Genomic DNA, 20,673 nt, shown 5'->3' with positions numbered 1-20,673 from the left:
TTACTGACATTAAATTTCATCTGCCACAAATCTGTCCAAGTTTGACTGCTGTCCAAGTACCTCTGTGATGATTCAATGGATTCTTGATAATCTGTCAGTCCATCTATCTTGGTATCACCTTGTTATTTGTATTCCTATTTCTATCAGCTATGTTATGTTATCACCTTAGCCTATATAGGCCCACTAACATTTGTTAGTGTCTGCCATTGTGAACTCAGATGTCAGATGGTCCAGATCTAATGATCAGATGGTCAGAGCTAATGAAATAAAGGATGTGCAATGGAACCATTGCAGTGATGATCTCAAATTGCTACTTAATGTGGTATTTGGACAGGATTAGTTTTAGAGCACATCGTCGGGTAACATATTAATTACCAGAGGACCTTGGCCATTTTTAAGCTCTGTTCAGAAGGGATGGTGGTCTAAAGTCAGTGATTTACCTGCAGCACTTTACTCTTTATTAGCTTTAGTTGGCAGCCCCTGGGTTGCATCAGGGCCACAGGCATGGGATTTCTGGACTCATGGCCACCGCCAGAGGGAGCTGCACGGCTTCCAGAGCCCATGTGGGCGGTTGTGCCACCACACCCAGAAATGCAGCCAGATGCAGGTTATCAAGCACCTGCAGCACTAAGAGGAGCCAATAGCCACCACCCCTGGAGGTGGAGTCGGGAGGAGGGAGACAAAGCTGCCAGGGAGGAGTGGAGGATTTATAGATGAATGGGTGCTTTATTTTGTGTGTTTCACTTTTGGTGTTTGTGGGACTGTGCTGTGCCTGTCGGACATGGGGAAGACGTGCCCCACAGGTGAAGACAACAAATCTTTTTTGTTTTATTTTAAACGTGCCTCTGGTGTCAGTCTGTATCGGGTCAGCGCAAGAAAGCGCTTTTCTCACAACATACACACACACATTTACATACACTATCAACAAAATAATAATGATAATAATGGAGAATTCGAAACAGTATGTAGATTTGTACTAATGATGTAATTGTAGCTATTATTGATTATTAATGCAGGTGGGCTAAGGCATACGTGAGTACTTTTTGTATGTTGTTTACTTCAAGATGACAAGTGGCCCCTCTTCAGGGCTAACACTGACTCGCATATCGGCGTGTAGTGTGGTATTGTAGCAGCTGCAGAAGGCAATCACAACTCGAAACTGACATCCGACAGTATTTGAAGAACTTATGCTGAAATTGTTGCATTTCTTCATAGATTACACAAAAGCTTCCTTTCTTCACACTCTGCAGTCAGATGGTGAACCCAGTGGCGGCGGTGATGCTTTCTATGCCTACATTGACGTATTGGGAGGATTTTTAACACAAGAAGGTCAAGGTTCAGGTCTAATAAAACCAACTGATCCATATTTCATGAATACAATGAAGGATGAACCTCAAAACAGGTAGACACACAAACCTACAACCTGGGCAGCAGGTTGGTGTTTACCCGAGACAAACAAACGTGAATGTAACCTCATATTGAAGTCAATTAAGCGCCATTATAAAACGCTGAGACTGCATTCATTTAACCAAGAACCGAACGCCTGTGTGGACAGGGCCCTACTCTATTGCTCCCAGTCTAGTATCTATTATTGCTGTATTGCTTATACTGTTGTTCACCCTCTGCTGAAAAAATGAATCTAGATCCTTAAACAGTAAAACACTATAGGCCCATTTCAGAACTGCTGTCCTTTTGAAAAATTTTAAATGTATATATATATATATTTATCTATATATTTATTTATTTAAAGAGCTTCTGTAAAAAGTCATATTTCTCCCAGGGAAGCTGTAATCTGGCCCTCCTGTTTTTGTGGCTAACTAGTGGTCTCCATCTTTCAGTGTGGACTAAGTGTTTCTTTACATGAAGCCTTCTGCTGATAGTCATCTCTGACACATCCACATCAGCCCCCTGAAGACTGTTTCTAGTCTGTTAGACAGGCATTGGGGGCTTTTTCTTTACCACAGTGAAAATTCTTCTGTCTTCAGCAGTGGAGGTCTTCCTTGGACTACCAGTCCCTTTGCGATTACTGAGCCCACCAGTGCGTTCTTTCTTCTTCATGATATTCCAGACAATTGATTTCAGTCATCCTAAGCTTTCACCGATATCTCCAATTGTCAGCCTCATAATGGCTTCTTTGACTTTCCTTAGCACAGCTCAAACAATAGCAACTACAGACTACAAAGGGGAGAAGCAAGATGAGGTATCTGATGAAACCATGAAACTCACCTGAGGAATCACAAACACCTGTGACACCAATTGTCACACACATTATTCCTGCCCTAAAATGTGGAGACTATGAGAAAAAAAAAGTCATTTCTACATGGTGTGACCGAAATGTCTGCAAATCCCCTGAAGTGAAAGTCTGCAATGTGCCCTTTAATCACGATGTCTGAATAGCTCGAGTTATAATTTTAAACTGTGGAGCAGAGGGGTCAATCCAGGAATACTTGTGTCTGTTTCCCAAACATTATGGAGAGCCCTGTATATTGGAAAAAGTAATTTTATGTGTGGCCTGTAGGGGGTGTCAGTGAACCCCAAAACTCCAGACACAACTACACGCAGACAGTCCATTTTCAAGTGAAGGTATTCCTATTTAAGCAAAGTACCTTCACAGAGGTCTTGTTTCCACAATCCCAAAAATGCAATCCTTCCTTCCTTTTCTAATCCCTCTTTCACTCCTCCTGGCTAGCAGAGCGGAGGGCTCTCTTTTAACTCTAGACTCGGGAACATTTCCAGTGCTTAATAAATTGCCCCATGGAAACACTTCCTAGTCAGGCAGAACTACAGCGGTCCTTGTATCATCACTATTCAAAAGCTCCCTGTGGCGGCCCTCATAGAGCTTGACAGGGCAGGCCCATGGAACCACAACTTCTATGCTGCCCTGCAGGAGTCCATAATGCTGCTGCCCAGTATACAAGGGTACGCTTTGCACATAGCAGGCAGTCACTCCCTATGCTATTAGGACACCAGCCCCGCAGTAATGTCCAGGTTCTGGCATGGAAAGGAGTGCAGCACCTCACCCAATCTGTAGACATGGTAGTTGAAGTAGAGCTTTGGCATTAAGAAAGCCCCCTAAAAAGACTGAGCTGAAATTAAACATGAAGAAATAGGTAGGATGGTTATTAACTGTCTCTGTTTGATTTCTTCCAGACTGATTAAAAAGAAAAATCTAATTTAATATTAATTTAAAAATGTGTCTTTAAACCTGAACCTGATTTTAATGCAATTATCACCATATCTGTTTATAGTGCAGCGGGGCCACATAGTGTTTAAATGTCAGTTCTGAGTGCGTCTCGTTTCATTGTCCCGTTTACTGTTTATGTGCATCAGTTAATGCCGTCCCCGGTTAATGCCGGATTTATTTCAAGGACCTCACCACGAGAGACCCCAGGGTAGGACTTAATCATCCACCACACACACGAGGATTCACGGTGAGGCTGTTCCATTTTTTCCGGGGAGAATCAAACATCGCAATTTCACTAATTCAGTCATCCGCTTTCAGGACAGTTTCTTTATTACCGGACTCACGTTCCCATTCATTTCCAGTTTATCATTCATTGTTGTTATTCGTGTTGTGTGTTTATTTGTTACAGGGACAAGGGAGGGTTTTTGTTGTGTATATATATATATTTGGTGGTGTCTTGTTATTGCTGGGGTGGAGGGATATTTATATATATTTGTTTCTGTTTTTTGCATGTCATTTTACTTAATACATTTAATCCGTTTAAATTTTACACCCTGTTTCTGTGTGCTTATATTTTTCACCGTCGATTGTGGGGGGGAAAAGTTTAATTGGTAAGAAGTACGGCTTGATAGTTAGATTATTTCTCAGTAAATTATCCAGGCCACTGGTCTTGGAGGTGTAGCTGCCGGCTGGGTAAAAGGGGTCGGCCGTTACATAAAGTGGTGCTCTCTCTCTCAAGCCGTACTTCGGCCCTCCCTTGTCCAAGGTTGGGGGGGGGGGGGGGGGGGGAATATAGCGGGGCCACATAGTGTTTAAATGTCAGTTCTGAGTGCGTCTCGTTTCATTGTCCCGTTTACTGTTTATGTGCATCAGTTAATGCCGTCCCCGAAAAGGGGGACGGATGATGGAAGGAGACCACAGCCGCAAACCTGGAAAACACCTGTTTACTATCAATCAATCACAGCCATCACAGGATTATTTAAGCCAGCAGAAGGAGAAGGAAAGAGAGGAGAGAAGGAGATTTTGTTTCACCATCACGACCACGAGCAACCTGTACCAGTTATTGTCCACATCGCGCTTATCCATCCAGTTTGTTTTTCCATCTGCCGGATTTATTTCAAGGACCTCACCACGAGAGACCCCGGGGTAGGACTTAATCATCCACCACACACACACGAGGATTCACGGTGAGGCTGTTCCATTTTTTCCGGGGAGAATCAAACAACGCAATATCACTAATTCAGTCATCCGCTTTCAGGACAGTTTCATTATTACCGGACTCACGTTTTCATTCATTTTCAGTTTATCATTCATTGTTATTCGTGTTGTGTGTTTATTTGTTACAGGGACAAGGGAGGGTTTTTGTTGTGTATATATATATATATTTGGTGGTGTCTTGTTATTGCTGGGGTGGAGGGATATTTATATTTATATGTTTCTATTTTTCTATTTCATTTCACTTAATACATATCTGTTTAATTTTACATCCTGTTTTTGTGTGCTCATATTTTTCACCGTCGATTGTGGAGGGGAAAAGTTTAATTGGTAAGAAGTACGGCTTGATAGTTAGATTATCTCTCAGTAAATTATCCAGGCCACTGGTCTTGGAGGTGTAGCTGCCGGCTGGGTAAAAGTGGTTGGCCGTTACAATAGTGAAGCTGAGGTCACCTTTTGACTCTTATTTGTCCTCAGAAATCTGCTCCAGTGAGACGCCATTGTCAAGATATTCAAAAACCCGATGAAGGAAGGCTTTCATATCTGACCAACTTTGACATTTCGCTTTGTATACCAGGGCACCAGCAAAAACAGCCACTACTACAATGAATGCCACTGCCATAACCACAGTATTCAGATTCTGCCTTAAATCTGTGAAGAAACAAAAGGAAAGTAAAAAAATGTTAAATAATATAATGTACTGAATTTAAAGATAGACATATTATTTTATATACTTAATGTCCATCGTTACCAACATCACAAGACATTTCACCAAAAACATTATAGAGGGGGTTCCAATCAGTACTGGAACTGCTGAACAGAGGGGTTACCACAAAAGAGGATTATATAATTGGTGTTTCAGTGTTCATGAGCATGTCAGGGCAAACACCACTAGGGGGCAGTGTTTGCCTTTCTCACAAGAGGTAGCTAAAGAGTAATAACTTAAGCGAAATAAATTTAGGAGAACGAAAATGGAGAACAAAACGTAACTTATTAGACTGTCCCCATCTTGTGTAATGTTAACTAGAGAAGCGTCTAGGCCAGGGGTTCTTAAGCTGATGTCCCTGGACCCCTGGGGGTCCATGGATGGGTTTCAGAGGTTCAGTAAAGGTCAGATAAAAATGAACATTTATATTCACTAGACAGCCCGGTACTTTTGATTCAGAGTAGATGTAGTAGTAGTAGTAATGGCAGTAGAAAACATTGTAGTAGTAGGTCTGCTTTAATTTGCACAAATGGATTGCGTTTCATAATTATAATGAGTGGCCATGACTTTTTGCATTAAAAGGAGTGTTTTTTTAGATTGTTTACTTTAAAGTTTAATAATACTTTGTCTGCGGTGGGTTGGCGCCCTGCCCGGGATTGGTTCCCCGTGACCCTGTGTTCGGATTCAACGGGTTGGAAAATGGATGGATGGATGGATAATACTTTGTGTATGTTCTATATGTATGAGATAATCAAATCTTGATAAATAAAGTACCTTATATTAATTGCATACAATGTTGTGTTTATGTGAATATTTCTGGAGAAGGGGGTCCATAGCTTTCATCAGATTCTCAAAGGGGTATGTGACTCAAAAAGGTCTATACCCCTCTCCAGCCATACACACAAGAGGACACACTTTCTGCCCATTTAAAGGGAATCAGATGCTGAACATTACATAATAAACAGGGTTCACCGGATGGAGCTCCTCAAGGATGAGCTCAGGGCTTACAGGGCACATTGCTAACCCAAAAAAGCAGTCCCAGGAATTTGTTAGTCTTGGCAACAGCAGGTCCAGCACAGCACCAGTCATACAAGGAGTTCCTCGGCCCTCTTCTCTTCTGTATTTATATGCTTCCCCTTGGCCATAGTATTCATAGCTATGGACTGGGTTATCATTTTTATGCAGACGACACTCAACTCTGTTTCAATGTTAAAAGTGGAACTTCATCACACTTTTCTCAGCTCACAACTTGCCTCAGTGAAATTAAATCCTGGATGGAGCAGAACTCTTTAAAATTAAATTGCAACACAACTGAACTCCTGCAAATTGAGACTAAAGTGCAACTTAATAAAATGAGCTCCTTCCCAGTCCATGTTGGCGGTGATCTCATCAGACCTTCTTCTGATACAAGGAATCTTGGTGTCATTTTTGATTCTTCCCTCTCTTATTCCACCCACATAAACAAACTTTCTTCCTTTCACCTCTGTAACATATCCCATGTTTGCTCATTCCTCTCCTTTTCCAACACTGAGAAACTTGTCCATGATTTTATAACATCCCGCATCGATTATTGTAATTCCCTACCAGAGGTGGGTAGTAACGAGTTACATTTACTCCGTTACATTTACCTGAGTTAGTCTTTAAGTGGCCAGTAGGACACACTTTGATGGAACGCTCAAATTAATGTCTGATTGGATAGGACTGAAGAGGATAATTGAGACAATTTCAGGTCACAGCTTGGATGAAAAGCTGAGTTTAACATCTGATTGGTTAATTGGATTGAAGTGCATCATTAAGTAGCTGGCAGCACACAGCTTCGGTGAACAGCCCAATTTAATTTCTGATGTATTCATTGTACTGAAAAGTGGCCAGTAGTACTCAAATTAAATGTAATGCATGATTGGTCAAATTGGGCTAAAAAGGATTAGTAATTGGCCAACACAACTCAGGCTGACAGACGCGCTCAGATGTACGTCTGATTGGTTAAATGGACCAAAGGAATTGTACTTGCACCATTTGCAGATGTAGCTTGTACAATGACAATAAAGGCTTTCTGTCCTACCTCTAACTCTTGGGCTGAATTTGCAGGGCCGGCCAGTTCTGATGAAATTAGCAGTCATTTGAAAGTAATGCCGCTTGTAGATGATTTTCCTTACAGTGGAATGATTTGATTTCAAACATCTTTCGAAATCCCTTGTCACATTCATGTTCATTCACAACCTTCTCTTTGAGGGTCTTAGAGAGCTCTTGCATTCTTAAATGATGTCACCACACACATCAATAGCAAAATGAACACCAGACCATCGATATCTGGGGTTTGAATAAGACAGGAGGTTCTAAACATTGGTAACTCATCTAATTTGGCACCTGATTTTAATTTGATGGATTTGAAGTGTTGGTATACGGAGGGGTGGACTTACAGTACTTTTTCCATGTGACAAGCTAGATTTAGATTTGAGAATGTGACACCATGTCAATTTTAGTTGTCATTTGTTCACGTTTTTCTGTAGGCACAGTTTACATGAAGGTCAAATGTTTGTCTGCTCAAATGTGTTGGAAAAACTCAACAATTTCCATTGGGGTGCACTTTCTTTATCACATGACTGTATAAAGCTATAAAACATTACAACATTTGCACAAATGCCATAACAACACTTTCTCAAACACACTACAACAAAATCCTGGCCCTAGGTGTCTGAAAAGAATTAGATGCAAGGCGGGTAGCAGCCATGAATGGGACGCCAGTCCATCACAGGCCCACATGCATTTCAGGGTAAATAACAATATTAGCCAAGAGCTCACTTTTATGTATTTAAAGGTACTTTGCTGACCAGTTAACGCTCAAGTGGCCATTTAACAGGAGGTGCTGCATTACATAAGAAACAGAGTTTTCAAAAGGACCTAGCAAAATATTATAACTGCCAGACAGTGTTCAGAAACCATTAAGAAGGCTAACAGAATGTCAGGTTATATAGCGCCTTGATGTGTGGAGTACAAGTCACAGGAGGTTCTGCTCAAGCTTTATAACACACTGGTGAGGCCTCATCTGGAGTACTGGGTGCAGTTTTGGTCTCCAGGCTACAAAAAGGACATAACAGCGCTAGAAAATGTCCAGAGAAGAGCAACTAGGGCGAGTCCAGGGCTACAGAGGATGAGTTATGAGGAAAAATTTAAAGAGCTGAGCCTTAAGGAGATGAAGAGGAGACCTGACTGAAGTGTTTAAAATTATCAAGGGAATTAGTGCAGTGGATCGAGACGGTGACTTTAAAATGAGTTCATCAAGAGCATGGGGACAGGGTTGGAAACTTGTTAATCTATCAAGTCAAGCACATAGCCACTGCTGTCTCCATTGCCAAACATTACCAGTAGAATGGGCCGTACTGAACAGCTCAGTGACTTTAAACATAAATGGCACATCTGAACCCCAGATATGTTGTTCAACCCCACCAAGGTCTGAGGGGGAGGCAGACGTCGGGGCCTATCCCAGCTAGCATAGGGTACAAGGCAGGAACAAACCCTGGACAGGGTGCCAGTCCATTGTAGAGTGAACAAACACACACACAAGCGCCAGTTTAGCATCACCAGTTCATCTAACTGGCATGTCTTTGGACAGCAGAATGAAACCCAGAGCATCTGGAGGAAACCCATGCCAGAAGGACCAGGGACATGAATTCAGGTCTTTTTACTGGGAAGCAGCATAGTTATCCCTCTGCCACTATACTGCTGAACCCAACTCACTATGTGAAGTTTTTGCCCTACTAGATCAGCCCTGGTCCACTTTAGGTCCTATTATTGTGAAGAGGAAGTGTTGAGGATCAACAACAGCTCAGCCACAAAGTGGTAAATCACAAAAACTCACAGAGCAAGGCACTGAGTGCTCAAGAGTACAAATGGACTACATCTGTGGCATCAGAGTTCCAATCTACCTCTGGAAGCAGCAGCATCACAAGAACTGTGCCTCAGAAGCTTCATGAAATGGGTTTCCATGGCTGCACACAAGCCTAAGATCACTATGCAGTAGAGTACTGACAACAGTGGAAATGTGTTTGTGAGGAAGCCATTAACACCGTGCTTCATAATGTCTATGTAGGTGACTACTTACTGTCAGTTGCAACAGAAGAACAAGTAATAAAAGTGGCAAAAGATCTCCAAGCTCTACGCTTCAGAGGGGCATCCCACCTGACCAAGTCAGTGAGTAACAGCAGAGCAGTCTTGTTGTCGATTCCTGAAGAAGACAGAGCTCTTGAACAAAAAGATTTAGACTTGAGTCATAGTTTGCTCCCAGCAGTACATGCCCTGGGCGTCCAGTGGTGCAGCCAAATGGACAGTGTCAAAGTTCAGATAAAGTTTCAAGATAAGCCCGCTAAAAGGCGCGGTGTTCTATCTGTTGTCAGACCTCCTTGGATTTTTAGCACCAGTTGTACTGGCAAAGCTTATCTTAAGAGGCTTGTGCAAAGAGAAATGTGGGTGGAATGATGAAATGAAAGCCTAAGATCACTATGCAGTAGACCACTGGTACAGCACTCCATCACTGGACTCTGACGCAATGGAAACATGTTCTCCGGGGTGATGAATCACCTTTCACTATCTGGCAGTCTGATGGATGAATCTGGGTGTGGTGGATGCCAGTAGAACAATTCCTTCAGGAGTACACAATTTAGTGGATGAGGGTTAATGGCAGGGTTTGGGTTCAACCCCTGTTCCAGAGACAAAGCCATGCCCATAAAGACATGGAGGAACTGCCCAACGCCCTGACCTTAACCCTACTGGACATCTTTGGGATCAATTGGAACGCCGACTGTGAGCCAGATCTTCTCGTCCAACATCAGTAGATAGATAGATAGATAGATAGATAGATAGATAGATAGATAGATAGATAGATAGATAGATAGATAGATAGATAGATAGATAGATAGATAGATAGATAGATAGATAGATAGATAGATAGATAGATAGATAGATAGATAGATAGATACTTTATTAATCCCCAAGGGGAAATTCACATATTCCAGCAGCAGCATACTGATAAAGACAATATTAAATTAAAGAGTGATAACAATGCAGGTATACAGACAGACAATAACTTTGTATAATGTTAACGTTTACCCCCCCAGGTGGAACTAAAGAGTCACATAGTGTGGTGGAGGAACGATCTCCTCAGTCTGTCAGTGGAGCAGGACGGTGACAGCAGTCTGTTGCTGAAGCTGCTCCTCTGTCTGGAGATGATCCTGTTCAGTGGATGCAGTGGATTCTCCATTATTGACAGGAGTCTGTTCAGCGCCCGTTGCTCTGCCACGGATGTCAAACTGTCCAGCTCCGTGCCTACAATAGAGCCTGCCTTCCTCACCAGTTTGTCCAGGCATGAGGCGTCCCACTTCTTTATGCTGCCTCCCCAGCACACCACCATGTAGAAGAGGGCCTTGCCACAACTGTCTGATAGAACATCTGCAGCATCTTATTGCAGATGTTGAAGGACGCCAGCCTTCTAAGGAAGTATAGTCGGCTCTGTCCTTTCTTGCACAGAGCATCAGTATTGGCAGTCCAGTCCAATTTATCATCCAGCTGCACTCCCAGGTATTTATAGGTCTGCACCCTCTGCACACAGTCACCTCTGATGATCACGGGGTCCATGAGGGGCCTGGTCCTCCTAAAATCCACCACCAGCTCCTTGGTTTTGCTGGTGTTCCTGTGTAGGTGGTTTGAGTCGCACCATTTAACAAAGTCCTTGATTAGGTTCCTATACTGCTCCTCCTGCCCACTCCTGATGCAGCCCACGATAGCAGTGTCATCAGCGAACTTTTGCACGTGGCAGGACTCCGAGTTGTGTTGGAAGTCTGATGTATATAGGCTGAACAGGACCGGAGAAAGTACAGTCCCCTGCTGCGCTCCTGTGTTGCTGACCACAATGTCAGACCTGCAGTTCCCGAGACACACATACTGAGGACTGTCTGTAAGATAGTTCACTGTCCATGCCACTAGGTATGAATCTACTCCGATCTCTGTCAGCTTGTCCCTAAGGAGCAGAGGTTGGATTGTGTTGAAGGTGCTAGAGAAGTCCAGAAACATAATTCTTACAGCACCACTGCCTCTGTCCAAGTGGGAGAGGGATCGGTGTAGCATGTAGATAATGGCATCCTCCGCTCCCACCTTCTCCTGATATGCAAACTGCATAGGGTCGAGGGCGTGGTGGACCTGTGGCCTCAGGTGGTGAAGGAGCAGCCGCTCCATAGTCTTCATCACACGTGACGTCAGGGCGACAGGCAAATGCCCTTTTGGCTAAATGGGCACAAACACACTCCAAAATCTTGAGGAAAGCCTTCCCAGTAGAGTGGAGTCGGTTATGGGCACAAAGAGGGGGACAACTCCATATTAATGCAAGTTGTTTTGGAATGAGATGTTCAAGAAGCTCATATTGGCGTGATGGTTAAGTGTCCATAAACTTTTGGCCATACAGTGTAATTCTACTCATTTATCATGGCATCCTAGGATGGCAGCATGTTGCAAGTAAGGGTTTCACTGTACAGCAGTCACACACATGACAATAATGACTCTATAAACTGAATGTGTGACTGCTAAAGACTAGAACCCCATCCAAGGATCCCTACCACAATTTACAAGACGCTGCTTTGTATGGCCTTTGGCCTGTGATATAAATAAATGTTTATTTTTATTTATATTCATTACTTTAAATAAACTGCCTGTTTTTTTTTCTCATGATATGTCTTTAAATTGCCCGAGGAGATGTCTATTTTAGTCTCCCTAATCTGATTGGTTAAAGTTTCATGTCCTTCAACGCCTCCAAAGTAGGCGGGGCTCAATTTCCTTAATCTTGTGAGATGTGGGCGGGGCTGTGTGATGTCTTTTTAAAAAGCTGTCTAGCACTCCTGCACTCACACAGTCAGTGTAGAAAGCGACAGAGAAAGATAGGAAGAGAAGGAGAGAGGCAGGAAGGTCATTCATTTAGGACGTCCCACGTTGAGAAGGGGTGCGCATTGAATGATTTGGAGAGCAATTCAGGCGACAGATAAGCAGAGGGAGACAGTAAAACAAAGCAAGCTAGAGATTACCTGCTTAGCTAAGTGTGCAGACAAAGTTTTTTTCTCATCTTGGAGACATTTCTTGTAAGTTACACATTTTGTTTTACCAAACTTAAATATGAAGCACCTTTCATATACAGTCAGATCCACAAGAGTATTTGGACAGGGACACAATTGTCAAAATTTCGGCTCTGTATACCAGCACAATGGATTTGAAACGGAGCAATCAAGATGTGTTTCAAGGAGTTTAACAAAATGTTGTATGAGCTGTTTAGTAATGACGTCCATTTTTATACATGGTCCTCTCATTTTCAGGGGCTCAAAAGTATTTGGACAAATTAACATAATCCTTAATGTAATGATCATTTTCAATATTTGGTTAAAAAATCCTTTATAGTCAATGACTGCCTGAAGTCTGAACCCCTGGCCATCTCCAAGTGCTGGGTTTCCACCCTAGTGATGCTTTGGCAGGCCTTTACTGCCGCTGTCTTCACGTGCTGCTTGATTATCTTCAACAAGTGAACTGCATGTCCAGTTGGGTTGAGATCAGTTTGACTTGGCCATTGCAGAATATTTCTCTTCTTTGCCTTGAAAAGCACTTGGTTTGCATTCGCAGTGTGTTTTAGCTCATTGTCCATCTGTGCTGTGAGGTGTCATCCTATCAGCTGTACAGCATTTGTCTGAATCTGAGCAGACTGGACAATTCAGAATTCATCCTGCTACTTGTGCCAGCAGTCATATCCTCGATAAACACAAGTGACTGACTTCCATTCGCAGCCATGCATGCCCATGCCGTAATGCTGCCTCCACCATGTTTCACAGATGATGTGGTATTGATCGGAACATGAGCCGCTCCTTTTCTTCTCCATACTCTTCTCTTTCCAACATTCTGGTATATATTGATCTTAGTTTAATTTGTCCAAAGAAAATTGTCCCAGAACTGGATAGGCTTTTAAAAAATATTTTCTGGCAAAGTCAAATCTGTCCTTCCTCTATGCTTGAGGCTTACCAGTGGTTTGCACCTTGTGGTAGACGCTCTGTCTTTACTTTCATGAAGTCTTCTCCTGATTGTAGACTTTGACAATGACAGGTCTACTTGCTGGAGAGTGGTCTTGGTGTGGCTGAATGTTATGAAGGGTTCTTCTTCACCAAGGACAGAATTCTGCAATCTACCAAACAGTTGATTTGACCACTGCTGGTGTTTCTGCTCTCTCTCTGATGGGTTTGTTTTGTGTTCTCAGCCTAGTGATGGTCTGTTTTTACTTGCATGAACAGCTCTATGGGCCTCACATTGGGAGTTCACAGTGACAGGTTCCACATGCACTCTCCACCTTGCATTTTTTAACTTGCACGGTGTTTTTATCACTCTTTAATTAATATTGTTTTTATCAGTATGCTACTGCTGGAGTATGTGAATTTCCCCTTGGGGATTAACACTAGAATTACCAGAGTCTACAAAAAAACTCGTAAATCCGGCCCACCTTAAAACCGTTCTCACCTCTCTTTTGTCTTCTAAATGTGCTGATTAAGAGGAGCAGCGAGCAGCAGGCTATTCCATCCTCCACCGTCACAGAACGTTCACTAAGTTTTCCCAGCTCATGCCTTGTTTGATTATCTGGGAGTGACTGAACTGCTGGAGTTTTAGAATGGAAATAATAGATCGTTATTTGGAATACACGCATTTCATGTGTGTTCCGTTTCTACAGTAATCTGTGTAAACACATTGCTAAAACAGAAACATTTTCATATTTTAGTAATAAATGTTACAAATGTAGGCATAAACTATAGAATCTGTGAAGCCTGAAGTCCAAACATCAAATAAACATTTTCACAAAAGGTTCAAGGATGCTACAACAGCTTCCGTGGCTTAACGCTAAGATTTGCTGACTTGGAGCACAGAAACCCTGCCATGCTGCAGAGACACGAGTTTGATTCCTAGCTTTGGAGAAAGTGTTTTTTTTTTCCTCAAACGGACATAAAATTTATAAATTGGTTTGCACTGTAAATCGTTAAGTTTAAAATGTCGATCGCGGTTATTTCTGTTGATTAATTCATGCTTTTTACTTAGAGTCAGAACAGGAGCTTGTTCAGCTTATTCAGCTTCTGATCTGACTCAAACAGCGGCAGTATAACTTCACATCTGATCTGACGCTGTTCGTTTTCAAATAATTTTGCATTACTTTGACGATGTTTTCTGATTGGTACTATTCGCGGCATAAAATGATTTCTTCAAAACGTCACATATATTTGTCTCTTTCTTGCGCACACTGAATAAGACAGCGCTATATGCAATCATCAGATTCAAATGTTAACAGTTATATAGCATTTAATGGAAATCAGCAGTTCTTAGCATTCCACCATGCAAGCTGTCATATCAACCGCCTACTGTAACTTGCTTTCTTTTTTCTACGGTTATAGTCTTAAATAAAAGTGCACTTGTTTTGTTATACTTTTACATCAACATATGTTCCTGTGTTTGAGCTACATGGGCATGCTCAAAAAATACACGTATAATGCCACGAAAAGTGCATGCAGACACTTCAGTTCACAAGCATTGGTACGACAATGCAGCCACAAGTACACTGCAGAGCTTTAGCGAGTCTTTATGTGAAAACAGCAGTGTCAGATGGGGAGTGTCTGATGATTGCATATAGCGCTGAAGTGACTGCTCTTTACTATGCTTTCCTCTGCATGTCCTGGAGTACAAAAGAAACAGCATACGGCAACACGTGGGGACTGGCAATATTGGGGGAAAAAGAACACGTGGTCGTATGTACCATGATAAACTGAAGAGATATAGCGCGTCTTTATGTGATAACAGCAGTGTCAAGTGGGCTAGGGAAGGATCCTGAACGTGACAGAGAATGAAAAGTGAATTAAAAAAATAAATAAATAAAGCTAACCTTTACAAATATCATAAATTACACCGGCTGTTACAGACTGAAATCAAATGTATCTTTTTATTCTAAAACAGTAAAAATAAGAACACTTCACAAAAGGGAGTCATGCAGGATCGAACTTGTGATCTTCTGATTGCCAGTCAGCAACTGATACTGTTGCGCCACAGAAACAGTGATGGCTAATCAGTGTCAATGTCGCACACTAAGGCGGCTTCTTTTGGCAGCAGCTATTTTTTTTTTTTTTGTACCTTTTCAAAGTGTTTCTTTGATATTTGGACTTCAGGCTTCATACATTATATAGTTTATGCCTACATTTTGTTACTAGAATATAAAAAAAGTTTCTGTTTTAACAATGTGTTTACACAGATTACTGTAGAAACGCAACACACATGAAATGCGTGTGTTCCAAATAACAATCTATTATTTCCATTCTAAAACTCCACTTCACTCCCAGATAATCAATCAAGACATGAACTGGAAAAAGTTCGTTTACGTTCTAAGTCGGTGGGGGGATGGAATAGCCGGCTGTTTGCAGCTTGTCTTTATCAGTACATTTAGATGACAAAAGACGCTGGCGGAGAGGTGAGAACGGTTTTAAGAAGCAATTTAAGGTGGGCCGGATCTACGAGTTTTTTCATAGGCTCTGGTAATTCTAGTGTTAATAAGTATCTATCTATCTATCTATCTATCTATCTATCTATCTATCTATCTATCTATCTATCTATCTATCTATCTATCTATCTATCTATCTATCTGTCTGTCTGTCTGTCTGTCTGTCTGTCTGTCTGTCTGTCTGTCTATCTATCTATCTATCTATCTATCTATCTATCTATCTATCTATCTATCTATCTATCCATCCATTTTCCAACCCACTGAATCCGAACACAGGGTCACGGGGGTCTGCCGGAGCTAATCCCAGCCAACACAGGGCACAAGGCAGGAACCAATCCCGGGCAGGGTGCCAACCCACCGCAATATATATATATATATATATATATATATATATATATATATATATATATTATATATATATATATATGTATATAATTCAATGTCTGTCTGTTTGTATGTCTGTCCTCTTTTCATGAGAGAAGAAAGTGCCGTATTAAGCTGTATATTGCACATTTATACTGTGCTGTGCTGGTGGGAAACTTGGGAAACGTTTCCCACATCAGAATAAAAAGTGTGTGTGTTGCACAGACTTGTGCCTGGTGTTTTTCTGTGTCGGGTTTGGGGAGCTGCTGAACCCCCTGGTGGCCACTATATATCTCTATATCTATGTCTGTGTCTGTCTATCCATTTTTCATGAAAGAACTACTTGACAGATTTAGATCATTTTTTTTCTCTAATTTGCTTTAACATTCTTGTTGATTCTGCAACTTCTCTCGTCGCACTAAGTATCATAGTTCGCTTACGCATTATTATTATTATTATTATTATTACAGCATCAATTTATTTGTGCGAATCTGAGAAAGAGGCTTTGGGCTGGAGGGACAGGCCCTTCTCCCTGACGTGCCAGCCTCCGTTCGAGTCGCTCTACCTCTCGCCACGTGTTGGAGCACACGTTGCCTCCACTTAGCTAGTGATACCTGTTTGTTCAGCAGACATTATCATCTACAGATTTGTTAAGAAGTAATGTTTGACATTCTTAAGAGAGAGATCAGAGCTCCATGTGTTATAGAGGGTACCTGCTCATTGGCAGGTGCTCTTCTCCCCACACGGGAGGTGCTCTCCCGTCAGAGCTGAACATGATCAGATGCAGTGACAACTTTTGACAATGGAGAGTACCTACCTTCCGCTTCGCCAGAATTACATTTTTAAATACTTTTTTTATTGATTTTTAAAGTTTTTCCCGTTTCAATACTACATGGGCGGAGCTGTGGGGGACAGCTAGCAGTTAATGAAATAATGAGGGACCTGCTGACCCCTGGCTATAGAGCAGCTTGTCAGTCAAATGTCCAAATACTTTTGAGCTCCTGAAAATGGGGGGCTATGCTGTCATTCCTAAACAACTCATAACCCCTTAAATTAAAGCTGAAAATCTGCACTTCAATCACATAATGATTTCTTTATTTCAGATCTATTGTGGTGGCGTACAGAGCCAAAAGTATGAAAATTGTGTCATAGTCCAAATACTCATGGACCTGACAGGTGATCTTGAATATATATTTAGGTTTTTATATTAGCCTTTTATAGTTTCTTACATATTTGTATCTTTTTCTGTTATATAGTGCCTTTTTCCTATCTCTTCTATGCAGTTCTTTTCATGTCTTTCCTAATTTTATTGTACTCTTTACTTTTTTATTGCAAATCAAGTTTATTGTCATGTGTGCACAGTACAATGACATTCTCGCTGTCCCACCAGTAAAATGCCATATGATGGTGCACGCTTTGAACAGATTCGTTTAAATTTAAAATTGATTAATTAAGGAGTAAACCCATCCACCCATTTTGTAACCAACTTGTCCCGTTCTAATTCAGGTTGAACCTAAACTAGCATCAATTGAGCACAAGAGAGGAAAAAGCCGTGGCTGGCGCAATGCAGGGGTTATTGAAGAGTTCATTGTTAAATAAAAGAGGAAAGCAATATATGAATTTAGTTTTATTTGTTAACATGCGTAGTGCAGTATAGGACTGAGGGAATAAATCCATCAGTCAGTCCAACTGTAAAGTTAATAAATGGCTTTCCCCATCTTAGTCCTCCTCACGCTTAATTAAAAGAAGCCCTTGAGGTGACGAGGCAGCACTGCAGAGCGATGTGTCACCATATCCCTTACACACCCATGCTATGCCAGCTTTAAAAGCATCGACACGTGTCAGCTGTGAGGGGGAAAACCTACGGCACCTCAGAGAAAGCCCCCAAGGGACTCCCACTTAGAGCAAAGGCAGAACAATAAAAATAAAAAGTCGACCAGCTAGGAATCGAATTCAGACCCCAGGGCCTTTGGGTTTGTGAGAAGGAGGCGTTAATTGATTGTGCCACCCGGTACTGCCATTCAGTAATGTGCTGCTGAATTCATTTTTGCAAAGGAGAGTGAGAGCTGGGCACAAAGATGGCATCTGTGGCTGACCAAAGTGTTGTGAGGAGGTGACGAGATCTTGTGCTATCTGAGAGGGTGGAATGCAACTTTAGCTCAAAAATGGCTCTCATACTGCTGTGATGGAGGACCACAACGTGACATCCGAATTGCCTGTGTGAGACTAGACTTACAGCGCTCTCCATGATGTTTGGGACAAAGACACATTTGTCCTTAATTTCCCCCTCTGCACCAAAGTTTCAAATTTCAAATCAAACAATTCAGACATTGTGATTAATGTGCACATTGCAGACTTTTGCATTTAAGGGGTTTTGTGTGCATTTTGGTCACACAGCACTTTTTCTGCATAGTCCCCCATTTCAGGGCACCATAATGTTTGGTGTCACAGCAATGACAGGTCTATTAAAGCAGTCGTCATATTTAGGACTTTGCATCCAAGGAGTCTCTGGGCCTGGCCACCATTCAGAAAGGGGACATGGAGGTGGTGCTGCGTAGCATACAGAGCTTTAGAAGTGCAAGTGCACTTTATGAGAATAAATTCAACTTCATGAAAAGTTCCAGTTTTCTTCCCACATACCAAAAATGATTTTTTCCTTACAACTCCATCCAGACTCTGTATGCATGAGTGCCAGCGTGTGCATGTGCTCTAAGGGGCAGACATTGACTGAAATGGGTAAGCTGATTGGAAAATGGACGATCCACATATTCAGATGCATAGTGCTATGAAGTTTGAGTGTGACAAGAAACATGACAGGGGCTCCTTTATAAGAGCAGCAATACGCCTGTATAGCGCCTTACTAGAACTGAGGCATTCTGGTGTGTGCATATATTTATGTATTTATTTTTTAACTTATCTACCTAATTATGCATTTATTTCATTAAAGAGCCTTCTGTAAAATGCCAAAACTCTCAGTGGGAACAAACAAAGTTCTATCTATCTATCTATCTATCTATCTATCTATCTATCTATCTATCTATCTATCTATCTATCTATCTATCTATCTATCTATCTATCTATCTATCTATCTATCTATCTATCTATCTATCTATCTATCTATCTATCTATCTATCTATCTATCTAATCCTGCCAACTACGCTAAATTATGTCTGTCTGTCTGTCTGTGTAATCCTGCCAACTATGCTAAATTATCTATCTATCTATCTATCTATCTATCTATCTATCTATCTATCTATCTATCTATCTATCTATCTATCTATCTATCTATCTATCTATCTATCTATCTAATCCTGCCAACTACGCTAAATTATGTCTGTCTGTCTATCTGTGTAAACCTGCCATCTATGCTAAATTATCTATCTATCTATCTATCTATCTATCTATCTATCTATCTATCTATCTATCTATCTATCTATCTATCTATCTATCTATCTATCTATCTATCTATCTATCTATCTATCTATCTAATCCTGCCAACTACGCTAAATTATGTCTGTCTGTCTGTCTGTCTGTGTAATCCTGCCAACTATGCTAAATTATCTATCTATCTATCTATCTATCTATCTATCTATCTATCTATCTATCTATCTATCTATCTATCTATCTATCTATCTATCTATCTATCTATCTATCTATCTATCTATCTATCTATCTATCTATCTATCTATCTATCTATCTACACTAAAATATCTATCTAATCCTGCCAACTATGCTAAATTATCTGTCTGTCTGTCTATCTATCTCTGTTTTGTCACAGCACCACTCTGCTCTGTTTTCTTTTCTGAAGAGGATCCTCTGCTTTCATTCCTTTACTCCGGCTGGAGGCCAGATGCAATGCTGAAGCTGTTGGCTCTGCTTATTCTGCTGCTCTTATACCAGACCGTGCCAGTCGGTGGCATCCTTTGCCTCTACTGTCCCTTTGAACGCAAAGAGGAGTCCTGCCTGATCACTGAGACGCAGTGCAGGGATGATGAGTTCTGCTACAGCGCCAGTGGCCAGTATTCCGGGATTGACGTACTGTCAGGGAAAGGATGTTTGGCCAGAGACAAGTGTGACATCGAGGGAAACGTCCGCTATAAAGGCATCTCCTACAGTGTGACGTATAGCTGTTGTCGTGAAAACATGTGCAACGCTGCCCACAACACACATCCCTCTCGAGTCCTACTGGTGTTCATTCCAGGACTTGTGGCTGCCTGGCTCATGGGACAGGCTTTGAATTTGTGGTGAGAGGTGCCTAAGCTGAAGAGGTGCCAGCCTGGAATTGTATTTATTTTTTTTCTTTTGTAATTAATAATTGATTATTTTGTATTTGCAGTTAATGAATTATTTTCTATTATCAATAACTGATTATTTTGAATTTGAAATGAGCTCCCCGTTTACACTCTGTGTAGCTAGGAATCATGAAACTTGGTCATATATCCTGAAATTGTGAATAGTATATACAAGTAGTCCACCCAAGGCATTGGCATTTCTCAAAATTAAACTAAATTAAACTACTAAATTAAAAAAATAAATTTGCTGACGTCACCTACTTACCTATCTAACGTCTATGACTGTAACGTTGCTCAATAAGACATAAGTGTCTCAAGACAAACTCTTGTTAAACTTCTCTAATGATCCTACGTTACGGTATAA

General features: G+C 41.4%; 1 protein-coding gene across 1 annotated transcript; it reads left to right on the top strand.

Annotated features, from left to right (window-relative positions):
• The first annotated feature begins 19,872 nt into the window (after window positions 1-19,872).
• On the top strand, window positions 19,873-20,265 carry bncr (bouncer). The gene has a single exon (XM_028793466.1). The coding sequence runs from the start codon at window positions 19,873-19,875 to the stop codon at window positions 20,263-20,265; it is 393 nt and encodes a 130-aa protein (XP_028649299.1).
• The last annotated feature ends 408 nt before the right edge of the window (window positions 20,266-20,673 follow it).

This window comes from Erpetoichthys calabaricus, chromosome 2 (genome assembly GCF_900747795.2).
Source record: "Erpetoichthys calabaricus chromosome 2, fErpCal1.3, whole genome shotgun sequence".
NCBI lineage: Eukaryota > Metazoa > Chordata > Cladistia > Polypteriformes > Polypteridae > Erpetoichthys > Erpetoichthys calabaricus.
Note: the sequence above shows the minus strand (reverse complement) of the source record. Positions and strands in the feature narration are given on the sequence as shown.